At 41.5% G+C, this 19,058-nt stretch overlaps 1 protein-coding gene across 1 annotated transcript; it reads right to left on the bottom strand.

The window, feature by feature from the left end:
* Nucleotides 1–219: 219 nt before the first annotated feature.
* On the bottom strand, nucleotides 220–17,682 carry pip4p1a (phosphatidylinositol-4,5-bisphosphate 4-phosphatase 1a). Its single transcript, XM_083990992.1, has 7 exons — nucleotides 17,559–17,682; nucleotides 16,280–16,473; nucleotides 14,725–14,831; nucleotides 12,640–12,745; nucleotides 8,707–8,759; nucleotides 7,235–7,325; nucleotides 220–3,273 (listed from the first exon to the last, which is right to left on the bottom strand). Exons 1-7 carry the CDS (start codon nucleotides 17,674–17,676, stop codon nucleotides 3,130–3,132), a joined length of 813 nt encoding a protein of 270 aa, XP_083847118.1. The 5' UTR covers nucleotides 17,677–17,682; the 3' UTR covers nucleotides 220–3,129.
* Nucleotides 17,683–19,058: the final 1,376 nt, after the last annotated feature.

The raw sequence follows: 19,058 nt of genomic DNA, 5'->3' as shown, positions 1-19,058 counted from the left end.
CACATACTGAACAGGCTATTGCAAAACCCAATGATATATATGATTCAACATTAATGAGTGACCTTGGAGGTCTTAGTCAGGCTTTTTTTTTCATTATAAAAACCCATAAATGGTTTAATCCGTTATGACAGATAGATATATGAACTCACATCAGCCGTTTTGTACATCATCATGTCTTTATTTGTGTGTAAACAAACTCTGAAAAGAGCATTAGCCAGGTTCTTGATCATTGGCATTAACATGATTGATTTCTTTTGCAGTCATGGATAAAACATGATCACTCCACTGCAAAAAAGGTCATTTTAAACAAGTCACGTCACCTTCATTCTGTCCTATAATCTTGTTTCCGATGCCGTATTAAAAACTAATGCTCTAATAAACACATCCTGAAACTGGCATCATTGTACTGATTTTAAATTTTTAAAAAAAGAAAAAATGCCCAGGGACCAATTTTTTTTCCTACAATAAATAAGATTTTAGGACTTTAAAAAAAAATGACTTAATTGTTTGCGTGGCCCTTTTTGCAGCGGGCATAATAAATAATATGACACTTCCATATGAACTGTCCGCGACCTCAGTTTGACCTATCAGGGTAACGTCGTCTCATCTTACTTGGTGTATGCAGTGTTTCTCACTACTGTTTAAGGTGCTGGGTGTGTGGGTGTGTGTGTGTGTTTGTGTGTGCGCGACAGAGATAGAAATGTCATTGCTTGGGAATGTGATTCAGTCGTAATGTTTTGTTGGTGTGTGTGTATGTGTGTGTATGCTGATGTGCTTGTGTTTGTGGTTAAGATTTGGACACGACCGGGCGTCCAGAGGCTTATTAGGTTAGTAGTTCATCAAATCATTAAATATGTAACAGGTGAAGAGTTGCAAAAATAACCTTCTTAAAAATAAACAAGAACGTCCGCAGCGCTCACAGCAGTAGTGTTAAGCTCCGAGTGCAACATAATTCGCTTAGTCACTTCCAATGTACATAAACAACAAATATATTTACAAATCGAAACAAAAAATACAGAATTCATCATAACAAAAGAAATGCCACCACATTCAGAAGCACAGACAAGTCGTTATGGGACTTACACTGAGTGAGAATGTAACATGTAGTGTCTTGTTCGTGTTTGTGTTTATGTTACTGACCTAATTCGGACTTATTTCAAGCTTTGAGTGGAGAAGGTGGAGCTTTCCCTCTTTTAAAAATATTTAAATGGCCTGAAGGTGAAAGCTCCACCTGCAACCGACAAAGTAGAAAGCTCTGGATCAGCCTCCATCTTCAATGACAAGGGGAAAAAAAGAGACGTTTTCATCATGAATGGTCCCAAACGCAATCAAGAAGTTGGGCAATCCTGCCAATTACAGGGTTTAAATTGGAGCTTTGATGCATTTATATTGTTCTGAGAAGATACAAGAGCTTGACGTACAGTATTTGTTAGCTTATCGCTTTCACACCTTAAACTGCTGCAAGCAAAAAAACATCCTAGAGGCCTGAAAATTCAGCTCTCAGCCTTTCTTTCTCCCAGGGATAAAAATATACAACTAAGGCCAGAGAGCAAATCTAAAACAGCCCTTCTACTCACTGGGTTTGCTTCTGTGGGGATGAGAGGGCAGATATTGACGTCTAAAAGCCAACAGGTCCTTCTGTTTTCGCCTCATGTGCAGAATAAAAATAAACTTGGGGGTCAAACCATTTAGACGCACAGTGTGTAATAAAATAAACCCATCTGTTGGATTTCAGGGGGGAGGAAGAGCTTTACCACACGTTGGTGTGTATATATGCCTGTGAAATATAACCTGAAGATGTGTGACAGAAGTTCTTATTGAGACACAACTTTAAAATAAAGTTGTTGTTTCTTTTTTTTTTCTTAAAAAAGAAACCGTGTTGGCTGCAGATACGGATCAAAGAAAAGGAGCCGTAGATTTGCTAACACTCTTACAGGAGCAGAACAAATTACCCAACTTTCACGCAAAGTGGCGTGCATGTCACTTTTCGCAGCAGCGCCGAGAAAAAAAAAAAAAAAAGGTGTTCACCGGTCTGTCTTTGAAGAGAGAGGCTGCGACGTCTTTGACAAACTGGTTTCTGAGCTGTAGCGACTCTAAAAGAGCATCCTCCTTTTGTTGTGTACCGCTGCTCACTCATGTGGCTGTGGATGCACATGTGTTTATATGTGTGTGTATATATATACGTGTGTGTGTGTGTGTGTGTGTGTGTGTGTGTTTGAATCCTTCTATCACATCCTCCTTTTAAGGCTTTCAAGCTGCTTTGGATCAAAGTCAGTCCCAGGGGATAATTCAGCATAAACACCGAGTTCAGACACATCATAGCCTACCTTCACATACTGCTGAATTCAATTTTTCAGACACATTTCAGCACCTACTTGATCTTTAGATTCACAAACGGAGGCCGATGTCCCTCCAGTCAATCAGTCTGGCCATCTTCTACTGGCATCGATTTTTTAAAAATTTCCTTGTCTTTTTTTTTCGTTCATTTTTTAAGATTCATCTGACTTCATCGCCGCTTTCACAAAATAATCTGATTCTCTGTTTTTAAAAAAATGTTAAATGCTGAAATACTAAATGTCAAATCAGGACTGAAAAGGGACAGACCCCACCGCCGTCCCCCCCTCCCTCCAAAAGAAAAACTAAACGACTTAACATGGAGCCCTCGTCTTAGAAGTTCAGAGAGAAAGAGAGAAAGAGAGAGCAACAGATGTGCCAAAGACTAAAGCCAAAATTTAGGAACAGCAGCGAAGAGGGGAAAGAGAAGAAGAACAAGTGTTAAAATTGTTAAAATGAACCCCACACTGGCCATGAGATTAGAATAGATTAACAGTACATTAGGCTATACGCATCGTCATAGTTATCTTTAGATATATAGCTGTCGCAGCCGCCGCCATCAGGGTTTAGAAACACATTGGACTGAAAGGGGGAAGGAGCAGGAAGGAGGAGGAGGAGGAGAATGATTTCTTTCTGGAGTTGGATTTAAATAAATATTCTGTTTGTTTTTTTTGTGTGTATGTTTTGTTTTTTTTGTTTTGTTTTGTCGAAGCCGTCTTTCCTCCTGCCTGGTGGGTTGAGAAGAAGGAGTGGAGCCGTGGAGGAGCTGAAAGGGCGCTCGCTCGCTCGCTCGCTCTATGTGAAGTTCTGGAGCGGCTGGCTGACCCTCATGCAGGCCCAGTAGAAGGCCCGAGCCAGGGTGACCAGCACCAGCAGCAGCAGCACGGCCCACGAGGCGTAGATCCCCTGGTAGGTCTGAGCCTTCACCCACGTCCCGGCCTAGAGAGGAGAGACGCAGCGTTTTAGGGATTCAGATGATGCTCAGAAAAAAAAAAAGAAAAAGTGCAAGCTCATTCTGGGTGTGTTACGGTGATTATTATGATCCAGCTCAGGTCTAGCCGGGCTAAACGCAGGCAACCCGAGAGCTAAAGCTATAATTATGTTTGAAAATGTTTTCGGCGTTTATTATCTGACCCATTTATCATGTTTTAAATGGCTCCAAATTCCAGCCAAGTATTTAAAGTGCACGCCGGCCACTGATGAGTGTTACAGCAAAGTTAACTCAGAGTAAAGCTGCAGCTAATGGTTTGTTTATTAATTGATTGATCACCCAAATGCAGTATGTGGTGCATTTAAGTGTCGAAAACCCAAAGATATTTAGGAAACAAAGCAGATTTCAACATATTAGAGCCTGAATCTGTTTTAAATTATTAATTAAATTGGTTTAAATGATCTTTCGATCTGTAAAAATGCCAAAAAATCCAACACAAATTCACTTAACGCACAGAAGACAGCAGCAGACAAAGCACCGACTTCCCTTCATGTATCTACAGCGAGTGATTAATCCACATGAACCACGCTAATGCAATGATACTGAATTGTACGGTTTTCAAATGCACAATTTTTCATGGAGCTGGTATTCAGCGGCGAAGAATGAGGAGGGAGCGGTAAGGAGGAGAGAGAAAATGGCTTTCCCATCAAGTATTAAGTGTGCAGCTGCTCAGAAGAAAATTATTTAATGAAGATGGCAAAAATGACTTTGAGAGAACCCATAGGGATTTTCTGAGAGTATGGAAATGTGAATTCGAGCGGGTTTCAAAGCCACAGCGTGAGAGCAAAGCTAATATGGATATAAAGAGTGAGAAAAAAATGAATGAACAATAATTTAAGAAGCATTTAGTCCGACACATTATTGTGCTGCTCTCGGGAATATCAAACATCCCTATAATAAATAACATCCTGTCCTGTTTTTACACAGTCTAGGACCACAGGCAGACCGGGTTCTTTGGGTTCTCCAGGTCTAGAGTGCAACATGAAAAGGTCTTGGACTGGATTCAGACCTGGTGACTGAGAGCGTTTTCACACCTGATTTGTAAAGTCTGCTTGAAACAAACTCAAATTCGTTTCTCCGCCTCTTGGCGCGGACCTTTTGGCCAAGTGTGAATACAGCAATGGAACAAGTGGACCAAGACCCAGTTGAAGAGGTGGTCTTTCTGTAAGCATCCCGACCTCGATCCCACCCAGTTGCAAAAAGCATACGTCTTTGGCGCAAATGAGAACTGGCGTCTCCTTCACAGCCGTCATTGTAAAACTGGCATTGTATTTAAAGCTCAAAATGTTTGGTGAATGTCTGAAGGTGTATAATCTAGATCCAGATTTCCTCCAGACTTTTTCCAGACCCTAACTTCAAGACTTCTCGGTAAAAAAAAATCAAATCATTTGTGACATTTGAGTAAATAGATGTATATAATGTAAATAAATCATGCAGTTAATCCTTTGTTTTCATTATTCTGAATTTATATGCCATTATGCCACCAAATAATATCCAGGAGATTGTAGCTAGGTACAATGGCAAAATCATTAACCCAAATAAAGTCAGATAAAACCAATACAGATAAATACATTTCCATACAATAGTTTCCATTTTCCATACTTTTCCAGACCTGGAAATGCATAAAATCAAATTCCACACTTTTCCATACTTTCGTAGGAACCCTGCAGATCAATATCAGAACAACGAGTTCAGTGGGAAAGCTCTCCACGATTGTTTACTTCCACTTTGTGCTCCCTACCTTCCCCCACCCCAGACGCTCCTGACCAATGACTGAACGACCTCAGCGAACATGATGTGGCTTTGTTTACAAATTCTGGCCGCACCAAAGAAACAAAAAAAACAAAACAAATAAAAACATTGCATCTGGTCCAGACCAAAGCAAGTAAACTAATGGACTTTCCTGGTGTGAAAACGTCTTTATATTCATTAAAACTAAACAGTTAGAGGGTGTTTTTAAACGACTGGAAGTCTGAACCAAGGTTGGTGTTTCTGCTACATTGTCATTGATCTGGTTGGTTCTGGTTTCACTCTGCATTAATGTTTTATGTCACTACAGCTCTCCTCAAATTAGCCAGTTTGCAAAGTAGCGATCTAAGAAAATGAATCAACAAGTTTGCATTGTGGCAACGATAGTTATACTGTTCTGGCATTGCTACTAGCAGCATCAACGCCATGTCCAATATGCGAGTAGTTCAGATTTGGATGAACGTAAGGTTTTATCGTCACCAGACCACCTCTTTTGGTCGGACCAATTTCAGGTCTTCGGTTCAGGTCATGGATCTGAGGAGCTTTCACATCTCTAAATTTGGTTCGGATCAAACGGAGAAGTCTGAAAGTCCAGACCAGAGACCGATGTGAAAGCCCCCTGAGTCATTTTGGACTTTTTTTTGTCTTTTTTTCCTCTAGGAGACGGTGAACTGTGGTCATAAAGCGACAGACATGGTCAACAACAAGACGACCATGAGGCAGATGAGGCGTTCAGTGACTGATCGGCGTTAAAACCTTCCCTCCCTCAGCAGCCTCCAGGCAGGTTTTCGGTTCATGGATCCTCAGTAAAATTAAACAACGCTGAACTTGAATCTATATTAAATGATTATTTCATTTGTCAGTTTGACCTTGCGCAGCCGTTTCTCCTCGAGGCTGCGTCTCGTTCTCCCTCTGTGTTTCCACCCTCCTCTTAAAAAAAAGGTTAACACACCCAAATTATTTAGTCATTCAGTTGTTGGCCTCATATTCAGCGAGTTTACTTCGCCCTCCCGTGGATTCTGTCTTGTGATTTCGGATTCTAGAGGTCATTCCCTCCATTTCGAATATTCATTTACTTTGGACTTGAATGTTTTAAATAAGAAAGCCGGAGCAGGTTGTTTCATTGCTGCAACTTTTAAGTATTAGGTGAAGACAGTTTCTATAACATCATGATAAACATTTTACTTAAAATAACATTATTAATCTGAAATATTTAGAGTAATTACCAGGTAGGCTTTGAGAGTGATTCACATTCCTCTCACCGCATCCTCTCCAACTCAATTGATTTTGTAAATTTGTGCTGCATTCAGTTCTTCTCACCCACCATTATTTAAAAACCACTGCTTTTGTTGTTTATAATTAAATCCATCCTGGTAAACAAGTTTGATCTGTTACTAGTCTCAGGCTCTTGCTGTTTCAAGTTTCCTCTGAGGATTAAACTGTCACAACACCTGCTCCTGGACCACTCTTATAATTAAAACAGCCTTTTTTTAATTAATTAATTAATTTTTTAAGTCATGTTATGACATTTATTGCCGCCACGTCACCATTATGCAACGCTGTCAACACAGCATATTTATCGTCTGCTCCATGGCGACTGGCACTGAGACTCCTGTGCTGAACCGATTCAGTGCTCATCTTGCGCCCTCTGCTGTTCGCCAGGCAGAATTTACCCATCAGCCACTTCTTTGCACAGAGGTGGTGGTGGATGATGTTTATTTTTAGACTTTTGCTCAGTCGTCCAGAAAAAAAACGGATCGACTGAGGATATTATACCGTTGCTCTCTTTTTCTAATCATTTAAACAAGAGCTAACAACGAGGGAAGCAGGAGACGGAGAATGCACGGCGAGCGTCGGCGGCTTGTGTTGCACATCAAAGTGAGTGAAATAAGAAGAAAACATGGAAAAACTGAAGGTCACTCTGTTCTGCTGCTCAGTGGGAGTTGAAGCTGGTGTTGTGTTGTCTCTCTGACAAATAGAGGCTTGTTACATGGTGTCTGGGAGCTGCTGCTGCAAACTGCACATCCTCCACGTTGAACAAGTGACAACAAAGGGAGAGAGGCTGTAGCTGCTTCGGCTGCAGTGGATGTAGCAAACTAAGTTTTTAAACATTGTTCAACTATTATATACTATACATCTGTTGGATGGGACTCCACTCACCATCAGCCCAGCGGTGGAAATGCTAAATAGCAAGCAGAGTAGAAAACACCACAAGCTCCGCCTCCGGGGATACCTCTGACCAATGGAGGAGCTGCAGGTCCAACAGAGAGAGAAAGAGAGAGAGAAAACCAGAGTTAACTTTATAAAAGGAGATTGAATCAAATGAAACACAAAGACATGACCCGGTATAAACCATTTTGAATCGTCATATTCTGAAAAGAGCAGAGACCTTATTAAATTTCCCCACAAAACATGACAGCGTGACAGTCAAGGACCCTGAACCTGCACAGCTAAATGGAATTCATTCATTATTGTTATTATCACGATTTCAATGATTTTCACACTGTTACATGTCAACACGTCTGCTGTCCTATTAAATGATAACAATGACAGCTAAAAAAATAATTTGCCAGTTTTTTTTAATGCACCATGAAAGAAGCATCCACAAAAGCTTCCAGTCGGAGGCATAAACAGGTAACAAATAGCTGCTGCACGTAGTTAAACCCAGTCCATAGAATAAACACCATTTGTATAGGATCAATATTTTTCATTTCTATATTTTATGGGCTATAAAATTGTTTGTGTGTTTGTTGTGGCCAAAGCAGGCGAAGTGCTGGAAGTGCAGGGCTGAACTGACACATAACGGATGATCATGGTTTCACCTGCAGAAACACAACTTCAAGACTGAAAGTCTCAACGTTGCACTGCTTCGGCGTCGGGGCTATTTTGAGTGTGACAAAGTGAAATCTCATGACTTCAAGCTGTCATGAGACACTTGTGTGTTGTTGTTGCAGCAACACCACCAACAACACACAAGTGGCACATCTCTTTTCAGCACCTTGTGAAGCAAACTGGATGTTCTGCATGCCTGAAAAAAATCCCTGTTATTCTGAAATGTCAGATGGAAACTTTAAACGTTGAAGACGCATGTCCTCTCTTTTTTTATCCACAATTCAGCTTGAATTCATAATCAAGCCATCATCAGAAATAACCAATAATCCTATTATATCAAATCATAACATTACAGCTATGCCATACTTGAAATAACCGCATGTCTCCATGTTAAGAAGCTTATGGAGCGAGTGATGCAGGAATGTGGTTGTCATGAGGTTCAAAGGAAATCCTGAGGCGCACAAACATACATGGAGTAAAATAAAATCCCACAGATCAGAGACCTCGTGATGTTCGTGAGAAACATGTAAACACACCGAGGCTTCTGGGAAACATGTGGTTGTAGCAGCTGAGGTTAGAGACACAGTCGGGTAAACAAAAAAAATACCACGGCTTTGGTTCTCAGAAAGCAAACGGTGTGCGTCCCGTCTTTTGAGAAAGTCTCTGAAGCGGCTACCGAGTCGACCCGCCTGCTCGTGGTCGGTCGGGTTTCTCTGAACTAAAGCTTCAGCTCGAAGTCGTAAGTCAGACACGGAAACAGGCCGCGGTTTAACGGATGAATTGATTATTGATCTACTTACACTTTCCTGCAGTGTGGGCACCGGGCCAGCGTCCGGTCCGTGAACTCTGTCCACTGAAATCACACAAGAGACAAAGAGATTCAGCCAACCACCACTCTCCTCCGAAAAAACCTGTAAAACTATTTGTCATATTATCACTTTCAAGTCCCGGTGTTGCGTTCACTGTCGCCCTCTATACTGATGTTTTCACCGGTGCTTACAGCCTAACTCACGGTCCCAGAATCATAAAAACATCATTGTCTATCAAAAGGCAATTTAATTTTGTCCTGGCTGTCGCTCAGAATAAAAACACAGCGTGTAAAATGAATCGGGGGAAGATAGATAAGGCATAAATAAATATGACTGTGTAGGAAATAGAAAAGAGGAAATATGTGCAGGTGTCAGGGAGCGACGTCCTTCACTGCTTGTTTATAATGTGTTAATGGCAGTTGGAGTGAATGATTTTTTCAATGTGTTTGTCCTGGCCAGAAGGTTTTTATATTAGTGACCTGACTGGGGGAGCGGGGTGAGTTATGGAGGGGGGCGTGGAGGGGATGATGAGTTGTTTTCCATCCAACTGGCTGGATGCACACTGCAGGCTCTCTGGGTTATAATACTGGCAGCGGCTCTTCAGCTGAACCGAATTAATTATCTATAGAGACGAAGCTATACAATGTGGAAACAGGAAAGACGTGCCAATCACATGTTCCCTGAATGCAACGTGATGAATCCAAATTCTTTTACTAATAATCAAAAATATAAAGATTTTCAATTTGCACAAAAGCAAAAAAATATATTTTTCTATTCTTGCTTGATAAAAGACTTTAATGATCATCAAATTGGTGATTATTTCTCTGAGAAATCAATGAAAAAAGTAATTTTTAAGGATGCAGAAGAGAATTGATATACATAATAGTATTGAAGTGTTAATAGTCCCATGCCTGAAGTACTGATCGCCCGTTTGACTCCCGACCAAGATGGTCTTTAGTACATGTCATTCCCCAAGTCTCTCTCCCTGCCCTTTTGTCTTTCTATACTCTGTCCTATCAAATTAAGGCAAAAAACACCCAAAAATATCTTTAAAAAAAACAAAAAACAGAATATTGATTATTATATAAACTGCAAACAGGAAGTCAAAGTATTTAGTACTAACAGACTAGCAGTTATTTTTCAGACTGTGTTGGTTGGTCCGTCTGCCTGACGATCCCTTTTCACAAGAATAAAAACTGATGAACATGAACAGACTGAGAACTTTCATCTTATTAGATAAAACAGATAAGTTAAGAAAACCTTTTATCGTCCGTTTGCGTGGAAATTTGTGTTGCACAGCAGCTCCACAGTCCTCATATTTCTACAGATGTGGACAAAATTTTTGTTTGGGTAAAGTAATAAACCGCAATATCACTGTAATACTCAGGATATTACAAAATGTTTAAAATCACAATAATATCGTATTGAGTCTCAAGTATTGTGAGGATATCGTATCGTGTCTCAGCATTACAGCCGAGTTGAATTCAACCCTGCGCTGATGGCCGTACTTGTACATGTACACGTCCTGTGCAGTGCAGCCAGTTCACAGCTGGAGGAGAGAGAGAGAGAGAGAGAGAGGGGATCTCTCTTACAGATGGCCTTATTCAGATTCGCCTGCAGTTGCACGGATTGATAGCACATTGCGAGAAATTTAATACAACCATCCCAGCTCTTGCCAACAGGTGCTGCACGCCACATAAAAATGAGAAAAGAAAAATGTCCGCCTCTGAGGGCGTAGACACATTTGTTTCCTCCTTTATGTTGCTGGCGTGATGCATTTGTAAAAAACCCTGCAGAGCAGCAGACTACACCGTGCTGTATATTCCTCTGAAACACTTTCATATGTGAAGCAGCACAGAGAACGTCGCCACTCCATCGGCGGCTAAAGGATCGCTGCGTCGCCACCCAGGGCACAGATCTGGATTTTCATTCAGCCACCCTGTCTTTAAGCGGTAGGAAAGGTCCGGCTGAATGTTAAACACCTCGTCCCATCCGTCTCACCTCCTTTCACAGCTCTATTCTTCCCTTCCTCCTCCTCCTCCTCCTTATTCTTCTTCTCCTCACCATACAGTATATCCAAACCGTCTTTTGCCCGTCACACACATTGTTATGGAGCTGTAAGTTAATTTTTTACTTCCCCTTTCGCACAGAAATGGCCAGAATATATCAGCCGGGAGTTGATGGGGTTATTGATCTTCACACCAATAACTCAACATTTACTTGGCCTGGTGCAAGAATATTTTGGGCTGTTCAATAATTCACGACTCTGGCTGTGCAACAGTACATTTCACAACAATAACCTTGCAGGCCTAATGAAACTGTCACAGGGACATTTCAGCTACAATGTCTGAGCAGTTTTACTGTGCAGCTCGTCTGCATGGAGATGAAAAAAACAAAACAAAAAAACAACTGTGTTTTACTGAGTCTTGGCTCTCGTACTGTATGTGATTTTATTGGTTGTGTCTTTTTTCCTGCTTTATGTCATTCAGAGAGACAGGAGAGGCAGGGAGCTGTGCCAGAGACTTAATAAACAGAGGTTGTACTGATGATTGTCACAGAGGTCGACACGGGTCATTACTTAATGTCTTTTTAAATAAAACTAACAGTGGAAATCCTGCTGTTAATAATTTAAGAGTCTTTTAAACTGACAGTAGTTTGCTTTTCTGAATTTTACCCATAAAACTGATTGACATCTGTGAGAAATCTAATGACATTTAATGAACATAAGTCTTGTTTACATCCAATTTGTATCGCAAATCCTTAGCGAATTCTTATTACTGCGGCAAAAGGAAATGCGCATTTGTTTTCATCCACTACAGTTAAGTGCTAATTCTCGAGTCAGCTGCCAATGTGCAGGAGAAAGGAGACGGCGCGTGCAAGGACAAAAAGGTAAACAAACAGGAAAGCCGGTGGCGAAAGGCAAAGAGAGAAGATATTGGAGAGTTTTGAAGAAATAATATGTGGTCTGTGGAAGAGTTATAAAAACAGCCATGTCTGCTTTATTTGGCCGTGTTAGGAGCAGACAAGCAGTTGCTACAGCAACCCAGGTGGCCATCATCATGGCAACTCGTCATCATTTGCACGCAGAACTGGTTCGCTTATCAGTTTCCAAAGCGCATTTATCTGTATCGATACAGCAAAAAAATGTGATGTACAGTACATGTTCAGGTTTTTTCAAGTGCAAATTCCAAAATGTGCATTAAAATAGAAGGATGGAAACATAAATATAAATAGATTTACAAGAAAAATCAAAATCAAAATCCATTTCCCAGCTTTTGTAGCTTGAGCTGGTTTAAGAATGAAGCTTTATCAGGGCGGTGCGTGGCGCAGTGGTTAAAGCGGCCGCCCCAGAGGCTACAGTCCTCAACGCAGGTGTCCCCAGTTCGAGTCCCGCGTCGGGCAGACCTTTCCTGCATGTCATTCCCCCTCTCTCTGCCTCCCCCTTTCCTGTCTATCTCACTGTGCTATCAAATAAAAAGCCAAAAAAATATACTTTAAAAAAAAGAATGAAGCTTTATCATGTGATGACACTTTATCCAGCTCCATTAAAGTCTATGAGATGAGTGTGAAGGCCTCAGAAGTCTCGACGTGGACCTTTGAGCTCGGACTGCTCAGTCATACCCTCATGATTACATTTTGTTTAGAATCCAGATCCGACATCTACGCCATTAGTTTGGCCTTGTCTTCTTGACGCTTGTGCATCAGCCAAGAGTTAACGAGAAGATCGATACCACTCTCAAATCTGCAATCTGTGTAATTGATCCTCTCGTTTAACTCTTGGCAAAAAAAGGGCTATAATACTTTTCCTTTTGCTTTGAAACTGATAAAAGAGTGTGTGTCTGACTCCAAATCCTGAAATGTTCAGTCTGATTAAGGAGAGTGTGTGTGTGTGTGTGTGTGTGTGTTTGTGTGTGTGTTTGTTACCAGGAAGGTGTTGCTGCAGTGTCCACAGGAGACGCGGGCCCCGGCCGGCTGGGGGTCGGGACTGGCCGGACCGGGATGAACTGGACCCAGATTAATTATCCTCTTGCTGCAGAGAGATGAACGCACACAGAGCTTCAGCTTCAGCTTCACTTCAACATGTTATTCAGTTTTTAACAGTAAAATGTTGACGGCCTGGTGTTGTGAGCAGTCGCCTCATTACGCTGGTGTGGAGAGAGGCAGACGACTGATTTCACTTTTTCTTTCGAGGATCCATCAACAGCCGGTCCTCTCATTACCACCAACACTGCTTTTTTTTCCTTTTTTTTCTTGTTTTCTAGCACCAGCCTCCTGAGACAACTCCAGTAGCTGAGGATCAGTGATCAGACAGCAGCACTGAGATGTGTCTGGTTCAGTCAGCATGTCTGGTTTAGATGCAAAACAGCCACAATGGAGACAAACTCTCCAGAAAAAGGTTTTCCCCTGAGGAGCGTTTACAGTCCTTTAGGATCACTCGAAACAAAATGAGCAACCTGTGGTCAGTGAATAGTTATGTCAGAGATAAGTTAGGCCAACAGATCTGCATCTCCTCCACTGATACAAACTTCACAGTTGAAACAGAAACTCCTTTCAAGAATAAGAGTCCTTATTTTGTTTTGAGGAATAAAATGAGAAATAATGCCATGGCTAATTGCTGGTTAAAGGGTAAATGATGTGATGTAATGTTATTGTTAGAGACATCAGGGCATTAATGGATTTATTTTTTGCCTCCAATTAGCATTCAAACACTAATTAGCCTGGAGTCTAACCTGATGATCTGCAGTGAAGCCGACAGATGAATTATGGATTTCAGATATTTATAAACAGGAGATTTTGTGATGTACAGTTTAACGTCATACATATTTAGATAGCAGCAGAAAATAAAAAATAAAGAAAAAAAGAAAGAAAGAAAATGGATGGCTAAAAATGTTGCTCTTGCATATTTTATGCCTTGGGCATAAACAAGGAATCTTATCTTTCAGAGCAATTACACGAGGCTGCGGCAGCATGATGTTCAGATGAGCTGCCAAAGCCGCGCGTTTTTTCATTGACATCAGCCTTGTGTTTTCTGACGATAAAAATCCCAACACATTGGCGTCTCTTTGACCTGTTAAATGTGCTGTGTGTCGCTTTTAATTGAACAAGTTTCCCGACAGAAGACAAGAGAAACTTTTCCCTCCCAAACTGCATTTGAAGTGTCAGCATCTCTGTCATGTTTTCGTCGTGTGCGGAGGAAAATAAGTATCATCACACAACAAGTGATGTTTAATGTAACTCCTGTTCCCGTTCCCTGTGCTTTTTGTTCTTTAGAGGACTCCGTACGGTGGCCCTGAGAGCTCAACACACTGTAACATGCAAATACACAAATGCTTCAAATTCGGAGAACAACTTCATCAACTGAGGCTAAGGTAACAGTAGATATGTGATCATGTGATATTTACATTATAATAAACCACACTCTTCTGTCCAATTCTTCTTGAGTTCAGAAAATATGAAGAAATCTATCATAAAATATCATGATCAGTCTGATATTATTACAAATTTGACCTGTTAGCCTAGCCTTTTAGCCCAGTGTGTCACTTTTCATGTCCCTGGATATGCGTTTTTAAGTTGTGCATTTGGTTGGTTTCAGCTTCTCTGCAGAAGTTTAGTCTATAATTAAAGGAGGTATAACCTGAGTGGATTTCATGATTTTATTTCTAGCTGCAAAGTGCACATCCTGTAAATTAAATCTTTACATAATCCCCATGCCTGACTAAAATAACACACACTAAAATATCCATAGAGACACAGCACCTCTCATACTGTAATACTGGGGACATGTAGAAGTGAAACCCATGATGTGGCTGTTCTAATGAGGCTGTTATTTCCTCATCCGGCTGGCTGAGCACCACATGTAAACTGTGCTGGGAGCACAGCCTTAATTGAGGAACCGCTGCTCCCACTGCACCTTGTTTCCTCTGCTTCACTTCTCCCAAACTAGATACACAGTGTTCCTCCAGTCTCTCAGTGGTGTGTGTGCGCGCACAAACACAAGTCATTTCTTACCAGTATGGCCGGGGACAGGCGATCCTCTGGGAAGTGACTTTGCAGATGAGCAGACAGTTGCAGGGGCAGCGAACGTACTTCTTCCCTGCTGGGGCGTTCTTAATGGGCTGCAGAGGGAGACAGAGGCACACGGGAGGGACGGAGACAGTGGAACAACGAATTAGAATAAGAGCAGATAACCACCCAATTATTCTTGATGGGACGAGAATTAACCAGGACAACGAGAAGAAGAAGACGAAGAAGGGTATTCAGAGAGATGCTGTCAGCGGCTGTGCTGCAGCTGTAGTTAAGGAGCCGTGGGACAGCATTACAGTATAATAACACTTAAGGTGCTGCTTGTTGCTACAAAAAAATGACACAAAAGACATAATTATAGAGCTCTTGAGTAATTAATAGGCAAGGTAAGACTTTAACTAAAACATGCATGAAGCATTCACAACGCTGCATACTGTGAGGGAAAAGAGGGGCAGCTCGAGGCCAACTGCAAAGCAACAGGTCTGTCTGGCACTTTATATTAATATTAATAATGATGGGGGAATTTAATATGAATAATGCAGAAGGAAATACAGACAAAGGCTTCAAAACTATTTAGGCCACAAACTTGCATTTGATAAGGAGCTGTTCCACGGATTTGCATATCTAAAGATTGTTGTTGCTGTTTGAAACAAGTCTTATGTCTGTTATAATTCAATTATATTCTTTATAAATTAGTAGGACGTGAGTCTGAAGCATTTTACGATGACTGGAGCTGTCAGCCTTGTGTCATCTTTACTTTGTGAAATAGTAGTGCAGCTTTAAAGGGCCAATGCTTGAGGTCGATGAGTGAATGGAGATTTGAATCAGTGTTTCACCACTGTATGGATCCCACACCTTCCCCTGGGCTTCAGTTAACACCCTGCTGTCAGGCTGCTGATGGGTCGCCCCCACTGCATCATTAAACTCTCGACTGACTAACTAGATCATGAGATTGATTGAAACCTGGGTGTTTTCTGCCCCATTATCATTTTTTTTGCCCTATAAGAAGGGAGATAATGGTGGGAATTAATTTCCAACTTGCTGGAACCTGATAGACTGACAATCTTTATAATTAAATTCATAGAAGTTTTCATGATGTTTAAACTCTATCTGATACACACTGTGTTTCAAAGGGTTAGTTCACCCAAACCTAAATAATAAAAAAAAAAAGTTTAATTGGAACAATTTTCAAGAGAAGAGAGAAGTGTGAGAGAAATGCTGACGGGGATTATAGGGACCATTAGTGACCTCACTGTGCACTCTGTGGATTATCCTAAGTAATGAGAAAAGAACTCCAGAAAAATATATATTTAATTTTTGAAATGTCAATTTCCTTTGTTTTGAATGTCATCCATTATGTAATTTTTAATAAGATGGAAGTAGAAATCTCAGATGTGTATCTGGGCGAGTAAAACCAACACTCACTCTAAGGCTAGACATGTTTTTTTTATTGTTTTGTTTAACAGAAATCCTGTTTTACTTAGTGTGAGATATTTTATCAGCAAACTGTATGGGTGTGCAGACCCCTGTGTTAACTCACCGTAGCTTCATTGCAGACCCCACATTTCACCACATGTTGGTGGATCTTGCCCTCCACAGAGATCAAGCTCTGACACACCCTGCAGCTGATAACAGGAGCACTGCCGCTCTCCGGGGAGGTGAGCGGGGAATAAGGTGGAGGGTCCTCCCCTAGGAGCACTGAGGGCTGAGTCGGGCTGGGGAATGGAGGGAAGTCTAAACAGGAGACAAGAGAGGGGAGATGATAATGAATATAATCCTAGTAGGAGCAGTGACAAATGAAGGATTGTTGAGGAAACTCGGTCACAAGAGTTGCCTCAATTCCCGTGACAAGTCACCTCTTGCGTTACGCGTAACAAGGTAATAAGATTTTGTCTTGGGTTCAGCTGAAAGGAGCTTTTAGATGAGAAAACACTCCAGGAATGTTGAGCGGGGTCAGATTCAACACAGAGGAGACTAAATTGTTTGCCTGAGAAAAAGAAAGTGAAGCAGAGAAAGTGAAGTGAAAGTAATCTGATGCAACACATCACATACACACTGCCTGCTCTGCACAACAACTCTCCACATCAGGTACAAGCAAGAGTGTTTGGAGCAGTTAGTGGGAGCAACAACACAATTATAAAGCCTTATCTCATGCCTTTTCCATTAATGTCATCAGACACGGTTCCTCCTCCCTGTGCGAGCTGCCATTGGCCGCAGCTGTGTCTTGCAGCATCCATCAGCAGCCGCCGTAATGGCTTTCTTACATGTCAATCACATCAGGTGTTTCTCGGATGCTAACTAGCTAGCTAGCTACCTAAGCGTTGCATCTTACCTACCTAGCCTGTGTGTGAGCACAATGGGCACCACTCATTTGTTGAAACACACACGGGAAAACATCTGCTATTAAACATGAATAAAATATAGATTATCACCATTGCAATAAATAATATTACAGAGCTGTATATCTGAAGCTAAGGGGAGCTAGCTGTCAAGCTAGTACACCGGTTGCAAGGTTAGCCAGCCAGCTAGCTAGTTAGCATAACGCTAACACTCCACTCAGCCTCTGCTACACACATTACCATTGCAAAGCATTATATTTTATTTATATTATATCATATATCATATGTATTTACATGCACAGTCGCAACAGTTCGGTGCTTTGTCGCTGTCACAGCTGAGCTAGCAAGCTAACCAGAATGCCCAGTCAGTGGATGCTAACGTCGGCTAGGCTAGGCTAGGCTAACTCAGGCTGGAGTCGGGCGGAGGAGGAGCAGCAGAGAGAGGAGAGGAGAGGAGAGCAGAGCACCATGGATACTCACTCTGTGGTTTGTTGGGCACACCGTAGGGCGCCGCGCCGGGAGACACCCCGCCGTTGCCGCTGCCAAGAGCTCCATCTCCCAGATCTGATAGTAACGGAGACCTCTCGCCGTCCGCCATACCGAGAGCGAGAGGAGGGAGAGAGAGAGAGGGGAGGGAGGGAGAGAGCGAGAGAGAGACAGTGGTGGGAACTGGAAGAACGTGAATGATGCAGACCGATACGGTGTTGTATTGTTGTGTCGGAAATGCAGGCGTCACATGATCACACCACCGATGCTGCCGCTGATGCTGCTGCCGCTGCTGCTGCGGTAACGGTGCTGGGGGGTGTGGCAGCCTGGCTACTCACTGCACATATACACACATACACCCAGCCAGGGATGCTGCTCCACTGATCCCCACTCCACCACCCATAGGTGTTCGTGCAAATTACATGAGGATTACCTCTGAGTCATTTCCCAACAGTACAGTAAGTGACCACTGTGTTTTCTGTGAGGCTGAATTTGTCTTTGGTCAAGAGTTTGGGTCAAAGTTTGGATACAACTGACCTGAGCACACCTTTTTGTTCTTAAGTGGTAAAAGAGAATACAAATAGATACCGTTCTCCCACTGCCAAAGTTACTGTGCCTAGTTTGTCTGTTTTACAGATATGGTACTTCACTAATGCATTGATGCAAGATGTACTGTATATCTACAAATAAAACTTTCTCTGTTTTTACTTGCCTAGGATACAGACTGTTACTTTGTGATTTGTTAAAAAAAAAAAGAGAACGCTACTCCCGGTTTGTTTTTCAGATATCTTACTTCATTAATTCACTCCTGTAAGATGTCCAATACAAAACTTTCTCTGCATAGCGACTGATTACTTTCATACTTGTATAACAAGAATGGTCTCAGCATTTGAAGTGATGAACTTAGGGCCCTTCAACCTGAATAGGGCCCTGTATCTCTCTGGCCCCCACAAGCCCTATAGGATCACTGTATAGCAATTGATTTGTAGTAATAATAAGTTTGTTTTGCAATATGAACTACTAAAGCCCAATATTAGGTGGCATGATAGCACATTAACACTCCATCAAAGCTGCAATACAGATAAAGAATGACTGAATTATAATAAGGTCTTATTTCATTACTCAACAAAAGGAGCCCTCTGTAAGCATATACTCATTGTTGATATTGTGCTTATTTGATGTTACACACCTAAACACACCTAAGAAGCTATATTTTATTCCATCCAAGGAATACTGTATAAAATGCACAGCAACAGGATGAAACATAGTTTGTGTAGTATCATACAAGGTAACATTTATCTGTTTACTGTCACTTAACCATCAATAAACCTCTGTTATCTTGTAATAAGGCAAATATTTATTAGGAAACCATATCTTAATACTCATAAAAATCAGTGGTGACATGTAATAAAAGCATAAAGTGAATTTCAGGAAATACACAGGCTTCAAACGCCATCTCTCTTTCTCTTCTATAAAGAAGGCAGTATGCATAAT

This window comes from Trachurus trachurus (assembly GCF_905171665.1).
Source record: "Trachurus trachurus genome assembly, chromosome: 17".
Taxonomy (NCBI): Eukaryota; Metazoa; Chordata; class Actinopteri; order Carangiformes; family Carangidae; genus Trachurus; species Trachurus trachurus.
The sequence above is the reverse complement of the archived record's forward strand: the minus strand, read 5'-3'. Positions and strand labels throughout refer to the sequence as shown.